This window comes from Salvelinus namaycush, chromosome 1 (genome assembly GCF_016432855.1).
Source record: "Salvelinus namaycush isolate Seneca chromosome 1, SaNama_1.0, whole genome shotgun sequence".
NCBI lineage: Eukaryota > Metazoa > Chordata > Actinopteri > Salmoniformes > Salmonidae > Salvelinus > Salvelinus namaycush.
The window spans coordinates 40,203,686-40,226,190 of record NC_052307.1 but is presented as its reverse complement, the minus strand read 5'-3'; the positions used below and the strand labels follow the sequence as shown (position 1 = coordinate 40,226,190).

Sequence of the window (22,505 nt, the reverse complement as noted above, 5' to 3'; positions counted from 1 at the left end):
TGTGGGATGATCATTTAGCTATTTGATTTTGAATTTTAAGACCCCTTAAGACCCCTTTTAAGACCCCTTTAAGACCCCTTAAGAAAAATATATTTAAAAAAACGAATTGAATAACAAATTCACTACATGGAACAACAGATTTTATATGTATTTAACCCCTTATTTTTGCTGCTGTGTGCAAAAAAAATCCTAGTAAATGGGTGCGTGCAGCTGTCAAAGTATCATGGATTGAGATCATGAGAACTTGGAGAAATCGAGTCAGAGCTGTTCACAGAGGTGTGTCCTCGGAATTTTGCAAAATGGGACAGGACACTGCCCATCACTGAGTGGTTAAAGAATAGAACATTTGAGAAAGTGGGGGCGGGTTTGAGTCATTAAGTCGAGCAGAAAGGGAATCATAAAAAAGGAATCAGTAGGGTACTGTATTCGTGGAAGAATTTGTCATGTTTCAGAGTGAGAAATTGTCATGTTTTAAGGATATTATCCAGTGGTCACCAACCTGGTCCGGAGGCAGGCTTTTGTTCCAGGGCTGCACTAATGCACCCGATTCTAGTGCCTTGACTGTGTATTGTGTTTATCTTTCAGTCGTTTGACCTCTGTGGATGAGTATCAGCCATACGCAGGGCCATGGAAATTCTCTGCAGTTCTCAGGTGAGAAATTATTACTTTCTGTAAAGAAAAGTATCAGGGCCAAATACCAGCCCACATCACTGCCCTATAACATTACAAGCTACAGTTGTAAACCTTCAACTGTCAATTGGTTTTGCTTGATCTTGCACTCTGATTGAATCATCTTACTACATATACCGTATTAAAATGCAACATCAGAATAAAGATACTGTATACAGTGAGTTGACCCTGTATGGCAGGGTTCCCCAACTGGTGGCCTGTGGGTGTTTTATTTGGCCCCCCAAGTTTTCAGAGCAAATCAAATTGAGAATTAATGTACTTATTAAGTTTTGGGGGGGCATAAAAAACTGTAAAAACACCAGGAAATCAGCTCCAAGTTATTTTAATTTTGGAACTCTGTTCCCAAGTATTTCCATAATAGGGAGACACGTGATCATAAACAAATGTAAGCAAGGTTTGAAATTATTATGTTTTAGTCAAATATTATATATGTTTGGGCTTCTTGCGGTCAATTTGCAGTCTTCATATTATTTGTATTTCCTGTATGTTCCGGTGCCCCGACCATCCGCTCAAGAAAAATTTGGGCCGTGGCTGAATCTAGCTGATAATCCCTGCTGTATGGTATGGGAATGTAAACACAAGCTTTGACTCTTTGTGACCACCTACCTGATGCTCTATCACCCATAGAGTTATGGTGTGAGGGCCAGCAGCCAGCAGTGCAGTGAGGCTGGAGATGTGTGTGCTATTTGTCAGGGTGACTTCAGAAACCCCATAGCTCTTCTCTGGCATGTGAGAGTACATACATCAAACCATAAGCTCTGCTACTACATACTTTACTATAACACCATTCGCTGGTGTTAACCATGGTAACCACAAGCCGACTGTAACAGTATGGGCTGTATCACAACCGGCCATGATCGGGTGTCCCATAGGGTGGCGCACAATTGGCCCAGCGTCGTCCGAGTTAGGGGAGGGTTTAGCCAGGGTAGGCAGTCATTGTAAATAAGAATTTGTTCTTAACTGACTTGCCAAGTTAAATAAAGGTGAAATAAAACAAGTATGTTTTATATGACCCTTAGTGTGGTGTAGCTTGAGGCTAAAGTCACTGTCCATGACTCTTTTGTTTCTTTCTGTGGCCTTACTGATCAATACTGTATTGAATAACTGACCAATACTCAATGCATACTCCTTGTGGTAAACCAAAGTGAATGTGAGGGTAAAGCCCATGTGTTTGTCTCTCCCCCCAGCATGTGTTCTGTGAGGAGTGCCTGTATTTGTGGTTAGACCGTGAGCAAACATGCCCACTCTGTGGTCATAGGCACCACCTCTGCCCACTTCCAGATCTACTAGCTGGGATTGACAGCCATTAGCCTCCAGGATACTGGAGGACATTACAGAGGAATAAGTCATTTTAGTATGCCCTTACTGTGTTGCCCGTTAGACTCCACACTGACTCTAAACTCTACAGTCTATACAGTTGTCTCATCCATCCTGACAAAGAAATAGAATGTGAACTTATCTCCGTGAGCACAGCACAGTGTGGTATTGGTCAGTATTCTTGTACAGGGTAGCTTATGTCAGCACATCAATTGCTCATTTGCTGATGTATTTCATAGATCTTTCACTAATGTTACCATTCTTGCAACAATTTACGTGTTATACATTTCACCTGATTTCTAGTAAAGATACAGCTTATGTTTGATGACATCAGACCAAAACATTTTTTTGAGAAACTCGAACACAAGTTGTGTGTTTTCAGTATGTATCAGATTTTTCAATGAAACCATGATTGAAGCATTATTGTTCAGCATTTGTTGAATGTTTTATGTTGTCATTACTTTTTGCATAACAATGATAGCATGAAAGCATTTTTACTTTGAAACTTTTATTATCCAGAGTGAGCACAGAATTCACAATGTAATACAAATTTAAATAGCATGTAAAGAACACATTCTTTATAAAAGACACAGATTCAGCACTGCAATTGAAAACTACAGTTTTTGGCGATATATAAAAAACAGCTTATGTACTGTAAACATGAATAGCATGCCCTTATTTTTGCACACAAGATTTCTTGCATGGTTTCATAAACATTATCTGCCTTAACAATGCTGAGCCCCCAGCCAATTTCAAAAGTTCAAAAAATAGAACAGTTGATTTTACTTTTTTTTTTAGTTATCAATATTTGATACAACTAACATCATTATTCACCTAATAAAAATTTCTTCAGAAAAAAACCTTTACAAATTGATTTTCATATTTAGCAAGGATAGAATCCAGACTTTGTATGGTCTCTAATTATTACAGAACCTTATGTAAAAAGTACAGTGCTATTTCTCCACAGAGCACCATTTCAAGATTGCTCAAAGGGAACGGGGCGTCTAAAAAGTAGAAACATGTATTTTTTTGATACAAATAAGCTTTTTCAGTTAGGTAATTGACATCGTATATTAGTGCATCGATAATTCAAGTGTAAGGTCGTCCACGTATGACAGTCGCGTGGGCAATTATAGTACGTTTTTCCTTTGGTAACCGTCAAGGGAGGATGACGTCGCCGTTCTGTTATCGGAAAAACCGCCAGAAAGTGAGAGTGATGATACTAACACAATTTATGTCTGTTAAATCCTACTGAATTCCAAGCAGTGAGTCAAACAATAAAATAAACTGGGAAATAACGCAATTAAAAATGTATTCACACAGTACTACATCTTATACCCATAAAACAAGAACTGAAAATGTTACTTAATCTCTGTGACATAATGTTATGTCACGTGAATTCCGAAGCACAACATTTTCCTTAGCCAACAAAGTACAAAAAATGTACCCCGTTCCTAACTGTCTCGCCGATTTTGGGGCATGGTCATTATGACCACCGTGCACACTGAACCTCGGCTGGCTGTGGCTGGCTGGCATCCTTTTTCTCAGTGCAAATATTCTGACAGCTCTCTCTCCTCAGGATCCTGAAGGCACCATCTACAGTGGATAAATATTAATTGCTTTGAGCGTATAATAAAACATTTAGATCATATTTAGAAGAAGTTAATCCTCAGTGAATAGCCCAGCATAGTTGTTCTTATGAATAACTCCATGATACATACTCATTGAGATAAATACCCAAATGTATAAATAAATAATCATCAATGATAAATACTCAATTGTAAATAAACTAAATCTCACACCAACTATAATTAAATATCTATAACCACATTTTCGCAAATCACCTGCTGAACATTGTTGGGAAGGTCGACAATAAAGCGTCTTTACTCGCAACCAAGTTTGTTTGCATTTCTCATAGCCAAACCAACATGTGATGGACACCTGTGAAGCTTACCTGTTGCTGGTTTTGCCGTTGCAGTGACTTACATCTACAGGTGTCGCTTTCTAAGAAAGAGTATGAGGACGGTGATTTGTATTGCTGTGCATACAAAGCCTTTAAAGTGGGATTCTCTATTCAACCCAAGTTTCTCATTATATCTGTTATCTCGAGATCCAACCGTCCAGTTTTTATCCATCTCATCCCCGATCCATCTGAGGCGAGAGGCGAGTGACTGGTTCCCGGAGCATGGTGAGGTTCCTTGGGCACAGACCATCACGTCGCCAGGTAGAGGCAGAGGCTCGTCTATCGGGAGCCAGCACATCTTCTCTACAAATCGCTCTATCTTCTTTATATGTCCCCTCCTCTGATCCGCTCTTATATAAAATGATCCTCTTTATTGTCTGGATCAGATCTGGACTGTTTCTCTCTCTTTCTCTCTCTCTCTCGTTATACACGATTAAAGAGTCACATGGTGTGAGGGGTTTACATCATCTTTTCCCAAAAGAGAGAGGTAATCATTAACTCTTAAAAAAACGTCGTCTCATCTTATCTGACGAGCCTTTTGTTTGATAGGATGGACGAATAGCGATGTCTAATCGGATAATCATAGGATTTAAAATAAAAAGTACAATACAGGCTACTGCCCCTAGACATTTTACGCAATCGGAATTTTATGCTATTTGATAATTATGTATTTCCATGTCAATCTTATTAATTGTGCCAGTTATCCTATTTTTAAATGAAATATTGTAATAATCCACCACAGTTCGCAACGCCTAAAATAAACAATGAGGAATTAAACATCGCGGAACTCTAAGACCGCAAAGTCTCTCTAGTCGGACAGTTTTTGTTCTAGGACTTCAGTATTTGTTTTAGTTTTAGCATGAGCTAGATAAGTTACCTAGCCAGCTACTAACAATTTAACCCTACCAATTTGTAATTTTGTCAACTATATGTATGTTGTTGTAACTATGTTAGAAAAACATGGCAGAAGACGAGCTTCTGGCGTTCAGAGAGCATTGGAAGCAAGAACTGACGATTAAAAACGAGGCGCATTCGAACTGTAACGTTACTCTTCAACCAAGTCGGGAAGACTCTAAATTAAAACGGTATTTTGAAGATTTTGGTCAGAACAGAAGTGAACCAGAAAAAAGACAGGATTCAACATCACAGGGGAGCAGTAAGGGAGGACAGGAAGCATTTTTGTCTGCAGCAAAAACTCCAAAGGAGGACCAACCCGAGTATGTGTCGATAGCCGAGGGCTTGCTAGATGGAAGGACCAGTCCCTTGTTGGAGAGGATCCAGGAGGAGAGGACTCGAAGGAAGAGACAATACCACAGTCTGACAAGCGCCTGTAACACCTCCTCCCAACAACAACCCCAGAGGAAAATTAACAAGGGTGACAAATTAGTGGATCAATTCATTCAAGACCTGGTAAGATGAGGGTGATAGTCTTTGTGAGGTAGCCTACCACTAGACATTGTGTGGATCTCGATTTCATTGGTATTTTCCTATTTTTGCAGAATGAGACAAATGACATTCCCTTCTTTGACATTGAGTTGCCCTACGAGTTAGCTCTGAAGATCTTCCAGTACCTCAGTCGGACAGAGCTGGGGCGATGTGCTCAGGTAAACTATGATTATCAATCACATAAAAACCATAATGACTCTGTTGTCACTTGAAACATAGGTCTGAATATTGACTTTACACTGTATTGTTCAATCTACTCCGATGTAGAGTATATGATGATCAATGAGTATTCATTATAGCCTCTCCGATACTTTCACAGGTGAGCAAGGCGTGGGGGGTCCTGGCAGAGGATGAGGTGCTGTGGTTTAGGATGTGTCAGACAGAGGGTTATCACCACGGGGCCTCTGTCTCTGACTCCCCCTGCTGGAAGAGCATGTTACGAGACTGCAGGAACTCTGAAAACACTGTGCGCTCCAACTGGAAGGTAGGGGTTCAGTTAACTAAATGCTTTTCTGAGATGACACTTTGGCAACACTTCACCTGAAGTTGCCCTTACACCCATCAAACGGTAGACTATTAACTATAGTAACAGCGTTGTAATTACATAGCGATGTCTAGAAACGACATGTTTTGTGTCTCTCTTCCTACTCCTAGAATCGTGTTGGATCAATCAGCCAACTGCAGTACGAGCTGGGGAAAGTGTTGTGTGATGTCAGTTCCTGTGACAGCTATGTTGTTGCTGGGTAAGATATAACATAACCTGTTTTTAGTAGGGATGGGCACGGTTAATCAAATATCTGGATATCCGATTGGACGTTAGTATTCCAACACTTTTTTTAATGCTTATTTTAACAATGGAAAAGCTTTGTCTGAATTAAATAGTCCATGTTAAGTTGTTACACACAATTATATATTATGACATTTAAAATGCATAATTTGATAAAATAACCAACTTTAGAATGTAGTGTTTATGTATGGCACATTGAGCTACTGCTGCTTCAGATGGTACATGGCTTTGACAGAACATTGTTTACAGTTGCACACTAAATGTAGATTACAGTTCAGAGGACATACAATGAGATTGTTTTCTTTTCAAGCTAATTTTCTCTCTCATGCTCTATGGGTTGCATTTTAAATGAAAGGGCATTTTACTATCATAGCACATTTATCCCTCCGGTCAGCCCTGACAACGGTATGGTATTTTTCCCACTTCAAATAACGATTAGCCTACAGGCGCGCACCAACGCAGGGTCCACAAGACTTGAAACAGATCAATGCAAAACACTCACCAGAAAACACAACATTATATGATGGAGAACATCAGACTTCTTTCACTGTTGCTATTCGCCTAGTCTACTGTTAGCCAAAAACTACCGATATAGTACCCTGAAAACAACTGAGCACTGTCTGCTGTTGTGGCATGTTGCATCATTCTGATTGGTCAAGAGAGTAGAGCAAAATATGTATTTTTTATTTAGACTATCCGGATTCCGAAAAAAAACATGATATTATTTGAATAGTGAAATAATTTAAAATGCCCATCCTTAGTTTTTAATGTCAGGAGGGGCAAGCAGCTGTGGTGATCAGCACGAGCTGCTGCACTGACTTTGTACTAAAATAGACCCACCACTTGTCTTTGGACTCCTTTTTTCTCAAACTCTTTTAATTCAACCTGTTGTAAAAAAATGTTTGCATCAAGTAAGCTACTTAAACTGACTGGGCCCATTACTGTAGGATGATAGCGTGACTTGAGTACTCAGCTGCTGAAATGAATCTGGTAAACGTTGTATCAGGAGGCTGGTGCCCAGGGGGTGGTCTGATTAAATTCTCCCCTGGCCCCGGTGAACTCTCAGCCTGTGTCCCAAATGGCATCCTATTCCCCACATAGATATTACACTGCTTTTGACCAGAGCCCCCCACGGGCCCTGGTCAAAACTAGTGAATTCTATAGGGAATAGGGTTCCATTTTGAGACACAGCCTCAGTCTCAGCCAGACAACAGAGGCCTGCCTGCTGCTGCAAATTCTTTTTACCTACATCTATTCACATCTAGAGATTTGGATGACTGATTTTCTAAGATACTCATTGTAGATTTTAGCAACCCTTTGAAATTGGGATCCTTGTTTAACCAAGGTTGCTTTTTTGTGGACATTTTGTAATGACACATAAGGTCATATTTCTCTCACTTTTATGTAGTATCTTGGAGATGCACTGATGAAGCAGAACTGTAGGTTGTTATCTTCCTTGGAATTGATATGTCAGAAGTTTCCAGAGATTATTTGGATGAAGAAAAGTGCCAGCTGAGGCATACATTTCTCCTGTTGATTCTTGGCTGAAAGATAATGCACTAATTATGTAGAGTGTGCGCCTGTTGTTACCTTCCTAACAAACCCTGAGATGTCAGATGGAGTGTTTTAGCCCCCTTTCCCCCTCTCTATCTGTCTCTCTCTGTCTCTTGTTTCCTCATGTTGGGATACGGATGCTGATTGAAGTAGGTGGTACAGTTGCTAGCTGATGTGGTTTAAGTTAATGAGGGGGATGGAAGCTAGCTATCATACCGTGTTGTTTGTGCCACAGTGTTGTTAGTAGCTAAATAGCTGAAAGATTTTATCCAGCAGCCCTTTGGTGCCACTCTCTGTGGTTGTCAGTCTGCAGCTTTCTCCAGCTGCCCAGCTCAGCACGAATCCTGAACCACATCCAGGCTCCAGCACCAGAGAGGGGCTCTGTCTGTCTGAGGCAGCCCAGGGCAGCTGGTGCTGGGGTATATGGCTGGGCCTGGGGTGGTGTGGCTCGTCCCAGGCCGTCTGTGAAGGACTCAGCTGCCACCATACCCACCCCCTGGAAAGGCTGTGTTATCTCTGCCATGCCTCCAATTGACTGAGACTCACAGATACTCACACATTTGAACCACATCACCACCCACCCATTTACTGTCATGTCGCCCATAAGCACACAGACATCCACTCATATTCACATAATAATGCACGGATGGGTTACCATGGTTCAGTTAGCATATTTAAATGGAAAAATTAAGATGCATCCTCATGCTTCTTAGGTTGTGTTTAGACATGCAGCCCAGTTCTGATCTTTTTTCCACTAATTGGTCTTTTGACCAATTGCATAAGATATTTTAACATCCAATTTTTTTCAGAAGACCCAATTAGTGAAAAAAAATATCAGAATTGGGCTGCTTGTTTAAACGGAGCCTTAGGTCATTTCAAAATAAAATTTAGCATCCCTTACATTGTTTTTTGTCCCCTCAGGTACACGTCAGGGGACGTGAGACTGTGGGACACCCTCCACTGGGACTCTGCAGCCTCCTTCCTGAAGCCAAGCCCCCTGACGGCAGACGTCACCCCCAGACCTCACGTCAGTCACATCCGGGTCAACAACACTGTGGCTGTGGCTGCCTATGACGATGGTGAGTGAGGGTCCTCAACTCTGCAGTCAACTTAGTGGCTATTTTACTGGCTAGCCTTCCAGTTTAGGGCATTGAAAAGGAGCGCCACCTGTTGGTCGGTGGTCTTCGAAAGAAGTGCCGGTTTTGATAGGTATAACCACCCTGGTGCCTCTGTTAGAAGGCATGATAATGACCAGCAGGAGGCAGATGTACAGTTCACACTTTATTACCAAGTTCCACTAAGGTGTATGGACACATGGATGGCCACACTGAGAAGTCTTTGGGTAAATGTTAACTGTATATTCTGCTCCTGTGTAGGATGTGTGGATGTGTGGAGCACAGAGACGGGACAGGAGCCCGTCCACCACTTCCAGATCCCTGGGAGGGTCCACGCCCTGGCTCTGAGCCTGGAGAGCCCCACCTTGGCTACTGCTGCTGGGCTAGATGTCCGGCTGGACCAGCCTGATGAGAGGGGCTACTGGAGGACCCTCTGCCAGGCCACGCTACCCAAACCTGTGAGTCTACTTCGCTCTCTTTCTCTCTGTCTCTCCGTCTGTCTCTGATTTGTCTGGAAAAGCACCATCAGCTTCATAATTTTAATGCGGATTATGATACAATTCCCTGTAGCAATGATAGGGTGTCTACATTGATCCAGTGTGCTGTTGTGATTTCAATTTCAACCTTATGTCACAGTCAATCCATTATACCATATTAGTTTGTTCATTAACAGTGCAACTGGACTTTTCATATGGGAGCTACTTTAGACGTCTCACTCCCTGTGACAGTAGTCAGCAGGCTGAATACATTTGTTATAACTTATTCTAACAGAGACTCTGGTCCCAGGTGGAGTCTATGGTTGTGGTGCCATGGGCCGGGGGGCGAGGAGGGGACAGTGTCCCCCTGGTGGCCCTGTCTGCTGGGGAGACGGTGTACCTGCTGGCCCCTGAGGACTTGGAACCCCGGGTGCTCCACACCGTCTACGGCCACCCCATCACCTGTCTGGATGCCTCGGCCTCTCACGCTGCCCTGGGGATCAAGAGCTGTGGCTGGGCCATGAACGATGGAGGCAACAAGGTGGGTGCATCAACAGTGTACTAAAATAGTCTTTTTACATGGTCCTATTCATCAGGGCACAACTTTGCAAATAAAGATAAGGTGGTCCCCTTCTGTTCCAGGCCGTTTTCCACAATTTTTATTTTGATGCCTAATGAATACAACCCAGCTGTGGCTTTTGTTCTACATTTACATTTACATTTAAGTCATTTAGCAGACGCTCTTATCCAGAGCGACTTACAAATTGGTGCATTCACCTTATGATATCCAGTGGAACAACCACTTTACAATAGTGCATCTAACTCTTTTAAGGGGGAGGGGGGGGTTAGAAGGATTACTTTATCCTATCCTAGGTATTCCTTAAAGAGGTGGGGTTTCAGGTGTCTCCGGAAGGTGGTGATTGACTCCGCTGACCTGGCGTCGTGAGGGAGTTTGTTCCACCATTGGGGTGCCAGAGCAGCGAACAGTTTTGACTGGGCTGAGCGGGAACTGTATTTCCTCAGAGGTAGGGAGGCGAGCAGGCCAGAGGTGGATGAACGCAGTGCCCTTGTTTGGGTGTAGGGCCTGATCAGAGCCTGAAGGTACGGAGGTGCCGTTCCCCTCACAGCTCCGTAGGCAAGCACCATGGTCTTGTAGCGGATGCGAGCTTCAACTGGAAGCCAGTGGAGAGAGCGGAGGAGCGGGGTGACGTGAGAGAACTTGGGAAGGTTGAACACCAGACGGGCTGCGGCGTTCTGGATGAGTTGTAGGGGTTTAATAGCACAGGCAGGGAGCCCAGCCAACAGCGAGTTGCAGTAATCCAGACGGGAGATGACAAGTGCCTGGATTAGGACCTGCGCCGCTTCCTGTGTGAGGCAGGGTCGTACTCTGCGAATGTTGTAGAGCATGAACCTACAGGAACGGGTCACCGCCTTGATGTGAGTTGAGAACGACAGGGTGTTGTCCAGGATCACGCCAAGGTTCTTAGCACTCTGGGAGGAGGACACAATGGAGTTGTCAACCGTGATGGCGAGATCATGGAACGGGCAGTCCTTCCCCGGGAGGAAGAGCAGCTCCGTCTTGCCGAGGTTCAGCTTGAGGTGGTGATCCGTCATCCACACTGATATGTCTGCCAGACATGCAGAGATGCGATTCGCCACCTGGTTATCAGAGGGGGGAAAGGAGAAGATTAATTGTGTGTCGTCTGCATAGCAATGATAGGAGAGACCATGTGAGGATATGACAGAGCCAAGTGACTTGGTGTATAGCGAGAATAGGAGAGGGCCTAGAACAGAGCCCTGGGGGACACCAGTGGTGAGAGCACGTGGTGCGGAGACAGATTCTCGCCACGCCACCTGGTAGGAGCGACCTGTCAGGTAGGACGCAATCCAAGCGTGGGCCGCGCCGGAGATGCCCAGCTCGGAGAGGGTGGAGAGGAGGATCTGATGGTTCACAGTATCAAAGGCAGCCGATAGGTCTAGAAGGATGAGAGCAGAGGAGAGAGAGTTAGCTTTAGCAGTGCGGAGCGCCTCCGTGACACAGAGAAGAGCAGTCTCAGTTGAATGACTAGTCTTGAAACCTGACTGATTTGGATCAAGAAGGTAATTCTGAGAGAGATAGCAGGAGAGCTGGCCAAGGACGGCACGTTCAAGAGTTTTGGAGAGAAAAGAAAGAAGGGATACTGGTCTTCTACTGTCCTTGGAGTTGGGAACAGGGTTAAATTGAGGTAGGTATGCCAAAGCTATGCGCAAAGCCAAAACTGAAGCCCACACCATTATGTTTCTAAGCACTCAACACATTTGGACGGCTACAAATTGGCCAACCTTGAATTAGGCTTTTATTGATGTTAGTATAGGGTTGAATTTAAGTCCTAAATTAATTGCAACCCTATTATGTCACCCCAAACCTGCATCTCTCTGAGTCTGAGTAGCAATGCACCAATCTGAGTGAATTTAGAGTCTCTGGAACCCAAATGGGGTGGTGTACCCCAACTTGGGGAATCTGGGACAGAGATGGGGCCACCCGCTGGGGATTGTGGGCATAGAAATAGCTGAACTACTCCTCCTGGGTATTGTTCCTAATTACTGTAGTATTTAGTTTACTCTCTTAACGCACAAACTCTCTCACACACACACGCACACTAATCAAGTTTAGTCTCTTGTTCCCAAAGAAGTTGCTGTTTGCATCTATTAATGTCTTGTATCTAAGGACCCTGCTCCTAACGGAGGCTCATACCTTTATTTATCCCTCTGCAGATTACATACCCAGGAGACAAAAGAGTTGCTCAGGGATCAGGTTTGGGTTTCAATACGAAATCATTGTCATGCTTTCCAGTGTATTTCAAGACAAATTTTAGCAAGGAGATGTTTTTTTTCTGTGTTTTGTGACAAAAGGAATATCTCACCGTTTCAAAAACCCACTAAGATAAAAACCTCAGTCTGTCTCGCTCTTCTTAAAAGTTTTATGTTTTGTCTAGGCACTGATACTGGTACTTAAGTAATTAGTCAAGTGACTAGGGACCGGTCCCAAATGGAGCCTCTCTCTGTTGGTTTGACAGGTCTTTGGCAGACTCTCCCCCTGACATCATTACAATGTTCTCATTGCTGATGTTGTTATATTAGCCCTACAGCACCACATAGTGGACCTTAGAGAAAGTTTGAGGAATAACTTTACTCTTTCCTCTCAAGGTTACAGCTAAACTGATCTCCCGTGGGCAGATTCTGCATGTAGACCAAATAATCTGCCGAGACTGAATGGGATAACGAGCGGCATTCGTTCCATTTTTTTGGGTATCGTCACGGGTTATTTGGACGTATCAGGATTGGGCGAAAAGCGGTGCTTCTACTGCTTTGCCTCAAGTGCTTTGCGTGTGTGCTCACACAGATCGGAAGGGGGGGACTTTTGCCTGAACTATCAATTTCTAACTTCTCAATTTCTAAGTATGAACACAGGAGTTGATCACGCATTGGACCAAAATACACTCGATTTTACTGCTAAACTAAATCATATTATGAGCTGGAGTTCTGCTTCTACAATCAAGAGAGACGTCGTATAGGCTGCCAGCTCCATAGATCTTGGTACACATTTTGTTGGTGTGTCTTTCCATCCAAAATAGTGTCGGCTACTTGAATAGTTTCACTATCCAATCAAGTATTCTAAGGCAACATCTCTAAGTTTGTATATTTGATATGGTATTGGTCATGTATTAGATTGAGCATTGAGTTTCTTTTGTTTTCTTTCTCCACTATAGACCTAGCTAGCTCATCTTTACAAAATTATGCCAATTCATGATTGTCACATTTTCCCTTCACTAATTAAACTTAAAAAATTACAACTTTTAATCCGCTTTAACAAGTCTATCAGTTTCATAGTGTTTCTGACAGCATTTTCCTACTGCGAAGAGGGAAGTAAGAATTGCCAACAGACTCTGGCGAGGCAGAATGTGTTATATGCTATTTAATGAGAAGACATATGCCTAATTAAAAGCTGTCAAAGAAATGGTGGTGGCATCCAGACATGTTATCTCTCTCTTTTCACACTGAAAAGTGAGTCATCACTATGATTGGTTGCTTTTCTACTAGCTAAATGTTTTGGATGTATTATGACATGAATTGTCTTTGTTATCCAGGTCAAACGATGTGCCACTCTTCTCTTGTCTGTCTGTCCGTTTGCCTTTCCTGTCTCTGTCTTTTACATGTGTCTGTCTGTGTCTTATGTCTATATCTGTGTCTTGTTCATGACTGTGTCTATTGGCCTGTCTATGTCTGTCTGGTGTCTGCGAGAGTCAGCAAGTCAGCTAGCAGTCAGTCTCCAGGTCCTCATTACTACTCCCTCTCCCCTGCCAGGGGACCTACACCCCCAATTCCCCAATCCTTCCCTTGTTAGTGAACCTGGGGGTCTGGACATCTGCTCAGCTGCTCTCTACTGGGCTCCTGTTACCCTGTACCCTCCGGACACCCAGATAAAGCTGGTAAAACCACAGGCGGCATGGCTTATAGACCTAACACAGAACACAACCATTACATAGATTACACAGAACAGAACCATTACGTACACGGAGTGTACATAACCTTCCTAATATTGAGTTGCACCACCTTTTGCCCTCAGGACAGCCTCAATTCATCTGGGCATGGACTCTACAAGGTGTCGAAAGCGTTCCACAGGGATGCTGGCCCATGTCGACTCCAATGCTTCCCACAGCTGTGTGAAGTTGGCTGGATGTCCTTCGGGTGGTGGAGCATTCGTGATACATAGGGGAAACTGTTGATCGTGAAAAACCCAGAAGCGTTGTAGTTCTTGACCCACTCAAACCGTTGCGCCTGGCACCTACTACCATATCCCGTTCAAAGGCACTTACTGTAAATCTTTGTCTTGCCCATTCAGCCTCTGAATGGCACACATACACAATCCATGTCTCAATTGTCTCGAGGTTTCAACATCCTCCTTTAACCTGTCTCCCCCCCTTCATCTATACTGTTTGAAGAGGATTTAACAGGTGACCGATAAGGGATCATAGCTTTCATCTGGATTTACCTGGTCAGTCTATATCATGGAAAAAGCAGGTGTTCCTACTGTTTTGTACACTCAGTGTATATTTGTTCAGGGGAAAGTGTGACCTGTTCCGTTTGTCGTTTAGATAAATGTTCTTGATTCACTTCCGACCGGTTGCTTTGTAGGCATATCTTCAAACTCTTTGAGCGTAATTTATGTCCATGTCAGTCTATGTTCTGTAGATCAACTTGTTTAAAAGTATTAGCTTTTAGCTTAAAGCCCCCATGCAGTCTTTGTAATTATGTTTTTAAATCACCAATCTATGTCTAACAAATCACTGTGTGTGTTTATATCATGAAACTAACTCCAGAATATATTTGTAATAATTTATTTCCCTGAGCCTCCTTTGGCCCTTGAAATGCTCAGTCTGTGTGGGCGTTCGGAAAGAAATGTGAAGATATTTACATACACAGCCCTGATTGGCTGATAGCGGTTCCTTTTTCCCCCCTAACTATCCCACTAGGAATCTGTCAGGCACATTAACCCGATGACTGCTGTAGCCAAGCCATGATTCCTTTCATCAACACATGCTGAAGTGCCCACTTAACTGGTTGGACATTAGCTTTAAACTGCCCTGATGGCTCCTCCACATAATAGCTGGTTTGGGATGCTTTTTAATCAAACCTCCTCCCAAAAAAGGTGATGATTAATCGAAAAAAATACATGCAGGCAGACAGCCCCCTTACCTCTCCTTCCCATTCATCCTACCCCCCAGTCCAAATCCCATCAAGCTGTCATTTCAAAGTCTAATGTGTGTGTGTCTGTATGTCTGTCTGTGTGTGATTTTGGCATGCTCCGCTCAGGGCCATCTCACAATTAAGGCTATGTGGCCCAAATAGGAGACACAGAACAGCTGGCACTTTCTCAAGCCTTACATCATGCTGCCTGTTCTCTTTCCTCTTCATCTCTATCTCTCTCCCTCTTTCGGTTCCTCTCCATTTCTCTGACATACTCTCTTTCCTCTCCCCACTCTCTCTCTTATCCATCTTTCTCTCTCTCTCTGACTGGAGGGAACACAATTAATTGTTCTATTTGAATTAATAGGGATGTTTGTGGGTCAATTTCCCTCCTATCATTGTCAAACTTGTTTTAATTTAGCTTTGCAATGATGCATTCTTAGCTAAATCTTTTTGCAAAGAAAAGGTAGTGTTTATGGTTATTGACATGGAACCATTGCATTTCTTTGAGAGTATCTTAACTTCCCCACATTTGAGCATTCTTCTATGTTCACTCATTCATCCTGATAACCTGTTGGTATTGATCCAAGTACTGTGTTTGGCTCTCCGCATACCCACCTGAACTCAGTCTAGAATCTGTTACAAAGCATTGTCTTCTGCCTGTTAACTGCACAGAGATGAATTCCTTTGTAAATGCGAGGTGAAGGAAAGTGTTGTGAGAAGTCTATGAGCTCAGACAGACAGACAAAGTGTGAGGGATTCTCAGTGGGCTTTTAACTCGGCACACTTCTGAAAGGCATCTTGGGAGATTCATAATGGCATGCATAATTCAGTAGCTCTCAGACTTTGCCAATAGTGCTGTGTGTGTATTAGGGCGTGTTGGTGATAGAGCTGGGACGATAAACCGAAAATGAGCGACACCGACTGAACCAACCACCTATCGTGGACATTTTGCTGATATTGTTCCTTACGATAAGAAGCCTATACTGGAGAAATGTGAAGTTTGAAATGAAATAAGTCTACTAATATGGGTGATTTGTTAATGGGACAATTGATAGCCACAACATTCAAAGTAATACTACTAGCCTAGTTTTAAGGTGATATAAAAAACAAATTAGAACTGGTTCACATTAATGTTATAAACATATCTTGCTATTTATCGTTATTGTGATAATTCAGTCAATTTATCGTGATATGGATTTTGTCCATATCGTCCAGCCCAGTGTGTGCATGACTAGAAAGTTGTGAAGATCAACTTGTCTTTACTGCCTTAAGTCTGACACTGTTGCTGGATTTAGAGTACATTGTGACTATGTACTCTGCTGTATCCACTACTGAATGACTCCCTCAATAGCATTTTATCTGCTCATATGCAGGTGCTGTCTAACTCTTGCTGCAGTGTTCAGGGATGAATAAATATGTCTGTAGCAACAGAAGCCATTGTCAAATAACTTCTATGTGTTGCCTTTGGTGCTAACTTTTGCAACAGTAGTGAATGAGTCTTAACTGTGTTGGTGTGTGTGTTCAGATCCAGGTGTACAGTCTAGAGACGGGCCAGTCGGAGATGTCTGTGGGGAACTCAGCGGGAGACTTCTCCTGTGTCAACCTGAGAGACAGCCCTCCTCACATGCTCGTCTGTGGAAACAAAGATAGGAGGTATGGGACCGCCGTATGTGTCGCCACACCAGCTGGGTACACACACACACACACACACACATATAGGCACTATGGTGTTAAAATCTGTCTCACATACTTTTGTCTGACAAGTTTGAACACGACCGTAGTGCCTGTGGCTCCCTTGGGTATACCTTCCAGGTTCAAGTCAGATGCAATAACTCTTTATCACAACACAATTTTCCTCAACACACAATTACAACTGATTAGGAATATTGGAACGTGGAGGTGCAAATCACAGCGTACTTCTAGGGAGGAGGATCAATTTTTCACACCTCCACTGGCATACCTTGAAAAGCAAAGCATCAAAATTGGTTATGAGAGAGAGAGAGGGGACCTAATTAATGATTGGAAGTGAAATACTGGACTCTTTGTGGAGAGGTAGGCAACGAGCGTCGGTCGGGGTGGATGGTGTGTTATCTGCAGCCAGCCCATCACCTGGGGGTATTTGTGAAGGAAACAGCAGGGTGGCAGACGATGGCAGTCTCCACATTGCTGTCCAGTGGCCTCGCCATTCAGCCGCTGTACACACACACACACACACACACACACACACACACACATGCCGCATCTGCAACCTGGCCGTCAGTATGGGGAAAGAAAGACACAAAAGAGAGCCATCCTCATCTGCACTTGTCCCTGACAGCGGGACAGGAGTTGGCAGGTGAAAGCATAGCACTTTTGGCAGAATCCTTACAAATCAAACTCCTTCACCAAATTCATCTGGCCTTAAGTAGACAGCCAAAAGCGAGGAAAGCATGTGTAGCACTACGTCTCGTTGGGCACAGCCGTTCTCGTAAGGTACGACCCCCATCTGCAAGAATAACAGACAAAGTAGGAGACTTTTACCTATGTCCCCCTCTCTGATTAAGTAGTCTTGTACGTAGTCAGTCGGAGGCCAACTTGGCTGTGACCATTTGGCCTTGTCTGATGTGCCAGGGACAAAGGGGCACGAGGGAGATGAGAAGGCAGGCAGTGGGTCTGCTCTAGCTGTCCATTAGGATGGCCAAAGGCCAGGGCCTAATGCGTCTCTTCCTCCTCTCCGTCTCTCTTCTCTCCTAATTAGTTGCTCTCTCACTCTCGTTCTGAAGTTTCTAGGGAGCAAACGAGGGTCCTGATAAGGCCGGGGCTGTCTGGAATACTGCCTTGATCATAATTGCCTGGGCCACATCTGAACAAACAGGAAGGATTTTGGGGACTGGGGAGGGAGAGAGGAAGGGATGGGGGGTGGAATGGAGAGCGAGCCATGGTTGTGCCCAGTGGTCCTGTACCCATAGGAAATAACAAACCACAACCCTAAAACAAAGAAAAATATACTGTCTGCTTTGTCTCCTCTATTAGCCTTTCCATTTCATTGAATCAAGTGTAATCTCATGTATTCTGTGGTAAAACGTTCAATAGTTGCCAGTCTAGTTTTAAACGTACCTTTATTGAGCTCAACTGATGTTAAAGGTCCAATGCAGCCATTTTTATCTCAATATCAACTCATTTCTGTGTAACAATGAAGCAACAATGAAGCACCTTACTATTTTCAATGAAAATGTTCAGAAAGAAACAAAAATTGCTTCTTAGCAATGGGCAATTGACCCTTCGCTATGCCTTGCCACCTTTGGTTACTGTTGCAACCTCAGACAACATTTTCCTGGGAATCTCTGTTCCCAATTCAAACTACTGAAGAAAAAAAACCTCACAACGATCTCCAACTTTGTTTTTAATACACAATCAAGTGAACACAGACTACACCTTGCTAGTCAGGAGACTATCAGGTATGTTGTGGTGGAATGTCATTACAATTGCTTCACGGGAACCTGGTACAGTGGCTAGCCACTGGATGGCTGAATGCACTGTCATGCACTCAAAGCTACTTTTGGAGCTAACTAGTTCTCTCAAGTCGTATCCTGATGTCGACAGCAGATGATAGTTGGATTCATAATATAGCGAACTTAGCTAGCTAACATACATTTCGAGAGAACCAAGTTATATTAACTGGCTGGCTAGCTAGCGTTAACGTGTGGTTACTGATAACTGATAACTGATAAGAGACTGATAACTAGCTAACCAGCTGAGCTAGCAAACAATGTAACAAAAGTATAATTTCAGATTAGAAAAATACTCCAATAGGCTTTGCATTTCAGGAATCACCGGAGCAAGTACCCCAGGTACAATTGAGCTATTTTAAACAATTTAGCAATTTTTTTATGAACTCAGTTTTGCCATAGCTCTCATTGGCTTTCATGCATTTGAAACGGGAGCTTGTCCGAGATGTCGGACTCAACGACAGTTGCTATCCATTGGTTGGCCAAAATTCTGGGGCGGGGCTTAGAGAAGGGTCAATTTCTCAAGCAATCATTTTGTTAGGACTGTGGGAGTGGTCTGGGTGGGGAGGGAAAACCAAAAATGTGTAATTGTTAGAGAGGCTATTAACTAATTTACTGCCTGGTGATGTCACCATGAAAGGCCAAAACTCTGACTCTTTTCAAACAGCTCTTACACTAAAAGGATATAATCATTTTCACAGTATTATTCCAACCTCAAAGTGTGGAAATATATATAAAACACTGGAAAATCATGTTTTTGACTGCACTGGGCCTTTAAGATGACAGACACTCAAATACTTCAATGTCATTCCTAATCTGGTTTACAGCTTCACTCTCACATTACTGTGTTGTCTAGCCCCTTAGATGTTACGTCCCTTATTTGGGGGACTTAGAGCAGTTTTGGACCGGTTGCAACTGACATTTTTGTGTACAAAGTGCTCTGTGAACCAATGGATGCTGCTGAGGGGAGGACGGCTCATAATAATGGCTGGAATGGAGTCAATGGAATGGTATCAAACATATGGTTTCCATGTGGTTGATACAATTCCAGCGACTCCATTTCAGCCATTACTATGAGCCTTCCTCCCCTCAGCAGCCTCCACTGCTGTGACAGTCAAATGGTCCTGTGTCTTATAGTGCAAGAAAGCCCAATCTCTCTTCTCGCATGGCTGACTTAAAGTCTTAAAGGTTTCAGACTTCACATTTGCATAGGGAGTGACGTGTCACATTTTCTGGCCCCAAACACACCGCACACACAGATGGAAAAGGAAACAAACTTTTTTCACCCATAACCCCCCCCCCCCCTCATAACTATTACAACAAAAGGAAAAATGTTAAAAAATATATATAATAATAATCAAATAAATTCCTACCCCTACCAGTCGTCTATGTACAGTTGAAGTCGGAAGTTTACATACACTTTAAGTTCCTCCACATCAACAACAAACTAGAATGGTCCAAACACACCAAGACAGTTGTGAAGAGGGCACGACAAAGCCTATTCCCCCTCAGGAAACTAAAAAGATTTGGCATGGGTCCTGACATCCTCAAAAGGTTCTACAGCTGCAACATCAAGACCATCCTGACTGGTTGCATCACTGCCTGATATGGCAACTGCTCGGCCTCTGACACAAGGCACTACAGAGGGTAGTGCGTATGGCCCAGTACATCACTGGGGCTAAGCTGCCTGCCATCCAGGTCCTCTACACCAGCAGTGTCAGAGGAAGGCCCTAAAAATTGTCAAAGACCCTAGCCACCCCAGTCATAGACTGTTCTCTCTACTACCACATGGCAAGCGGTACCGGAGTGCCAAGTCTAGGACAAAAAGGCTTCTCAACAGTTTTTACCCCCAAGCCATAAGACTCCTGAACAGGTAACCAAACGGTTACCCGGACTATTTGCATTGTGTGTGCCCCCCCCCCCCCCCCCCCCCAACCCCTCTTTTACGCTGCTGCTACTCTCTGTTTATCATATATGCATAGTCACTTTAACTATACATTCATGTACATACTACCTCAATTGGGCCGACCAACCAGTGCTCCCGCACATTGGCTAACCGGACTATCTGCTTTGTGTCCCACCACCCGCCAACCCCTCTCTTTACGCTACTGCTACTCTGTGTTCATCATCTATGCATAGTCACTTTAACCATGTACTACATGTACATACTACCTCAATCAGCCTGACTAACTGGTGTCTGTATGTAGCCTCGCTACTTTTATAGCCTCGCTACTGTATATAGCCTGTCTTTTTACTGTTGTTTTATTTCTTTACCTACCTATTGTTCGCCTAATACCTTTTTTGCACTATTGGTTAGAGCCTGTAAGTAAGCATTTCACTGTCAGGTCTACACCTGTTGTATTCAGCGCACGTGACAAATAAACTTTGATTTGATTTGACTTAGCTTGGAGTCATTAAAACTTGTTTTTCAATCACTCCACAAATTTCTTGCTAACAAACTATAGTTTTGGCAAGTCGGTTAGGACATCTACTTTGTGCATGACACAAGTAATTTTACAGACAGATTATTTCACTTATAATTCACTGTATCAAATTCCACTGGGTCAGAAGTTTACATACACTGAGTTGACTGTGCCTTTAAACAGCTTAGAAAATTCCAGAAAATGATGTCATGGCTTTAGAAGCTTCTGATAGGCTAATTGACATCATTTGAGTCAATTGGAGGTGTACCTGTACCTGTTTCAAGGCCTACCTTCAAACTCAGTGTCTCTTTGCTTGACATCATGGGAAAATCAAAAGAAATCAGCCAAGACCTCAGAAAAACGATTGTAGACCTCCACATGTCTGGTTCATCCTTGGGAGCAATTTCCAAACGCATGAAGGTACCACGTTCATCAGTACAAACAATAGTATGCAAGTATAAACACCATGGCACCACACAGCCGTCATACCACTCAGGAAGGAGATGCGTTCTGTCTCCTAGAGGTGAACGTACTTTGGTCTGAAAAGTGCAAATCAATCCCAGAACAACAGCAAAGGACCTTGTGAAGATGCTGGAGGAAACAGGTAGAAGGGTATCTATATTCACAGTAAAACGAGTCCTATATCGACATAACCTGAAAGGCCACTCAGCAAGGAAGAAGCCACTGCTCCAAAACCACCATTAACAAAAACAGACTATGGTTTGCTCATGGGGACAAAGTTCCTACTTTTTGGAGAAATATCCTCTGGTCTGATGAAACAAAAATAGAACTGTTTGGCCATAATGACCGTCGTTATGTTTGGAGGAAAAAGGGGGAGGCTTGCAAGCCGAAGAACACCATCCCAGTCGTGAAGCACGGGGGTGGCCGCATCATGGTGTGGGAGTGCTTTGCTGCAGTTGGGGCTGGTGCACTTCACAAAATAGATTGCATCATGAGAAAGGAAAATTATGTAGATATATTGAAGCAACATCTCAAGACATCAGTCAGGAAGTTAAAGCTTGGTCGCAAATGGGTCTTCCAAATGGACAGTGACACCAAGCATACTTCCAAAGTTGTGGCAAAATGGCTTAAGGACAACAATGTCAAGGTATTGGAGTGGCCATCACAAAGCCTTGACCTCAATCCTTTAGAAAATGTGTGGGCAGAACTGAAAAAGCGTGTGTGAGCAAGGAGGCCTACAAACCTGACTCAGTTACACCAGCTCTGTCAGGAGGGATGGGCCAAAATTCACCCAACTTATTGTGGGAAGCTTGTGGAAGGCTACCTGAAACGTTTGACCCAAGTTAAACAATTTAAAGGCAATGCTACCAAATACTAATTGAATGTATGTAAACTTCTGACCCACTGGGAATGTGATGAAATAAATAAAAGCGCAAGTCATTCTCTCAACTATTATTCTGACATTTCACATTGTTAAAATAAAGTGGTGATCCTAACTGACCGAAAATGGAATTGTTACTAGGATTAAATGTCAGGAATTGTGAAAAACGGAGTT

The 22,505-nt window shown here is 43.3% G+C and overlaps 1 protein-coding gene across 2 annotated transcripts in view; it reads left to right on the top strand.

Annotated features, from left to right (window-relative positions):
* The first annotated feature begins 4,808 nt into the window (after positions 1–4,808).
* The window catches only part of fbxw8 (F-box and WD repeat domain containing 8), a 30,875-nt gene continuing 13,178 nt past the window's right edge, over positions 4,809–22,505 (top strand). Inside the window, exons 1-8 of one of the 2 annotated variants that reach the window (XM_038988393.1) lie at positions 4,809–5,380; positions 5,470–5,574; positions 5,736–5,900; positions 6,071–6,159; positions 8,679–8,836; positions 9,134–9,330; positions 9,659–9,889; positions 16,604–16,731. In XM_038988393.1, coding sequence (XP_038844321.1) covers positions 4,931–5,380; positions 5,470–5,574; positions 5,736–5,900; positions 6,071–6,159; positions 8,679–8,836; positions 9,134–9,330; positions 9,659–9,889; positions 16,604–16,731 — 1,523 coding nt within the window. In that variant the 5' untranslated portion in view covers positions 4,809–4,930. Of the gene's footprint in view, positions 5,381–5,469; positions 5,575–5,735; positions 5,901–6,070; positions 6,160–8,678; positions 8,837–9,133; positions 9,331–9,643; positions 9,890–16,603; positions 16,732–22,505 lie in introns of both variants that reach the window. The other variant, XM_038988382.1, reaches the window with a different exon arrangement.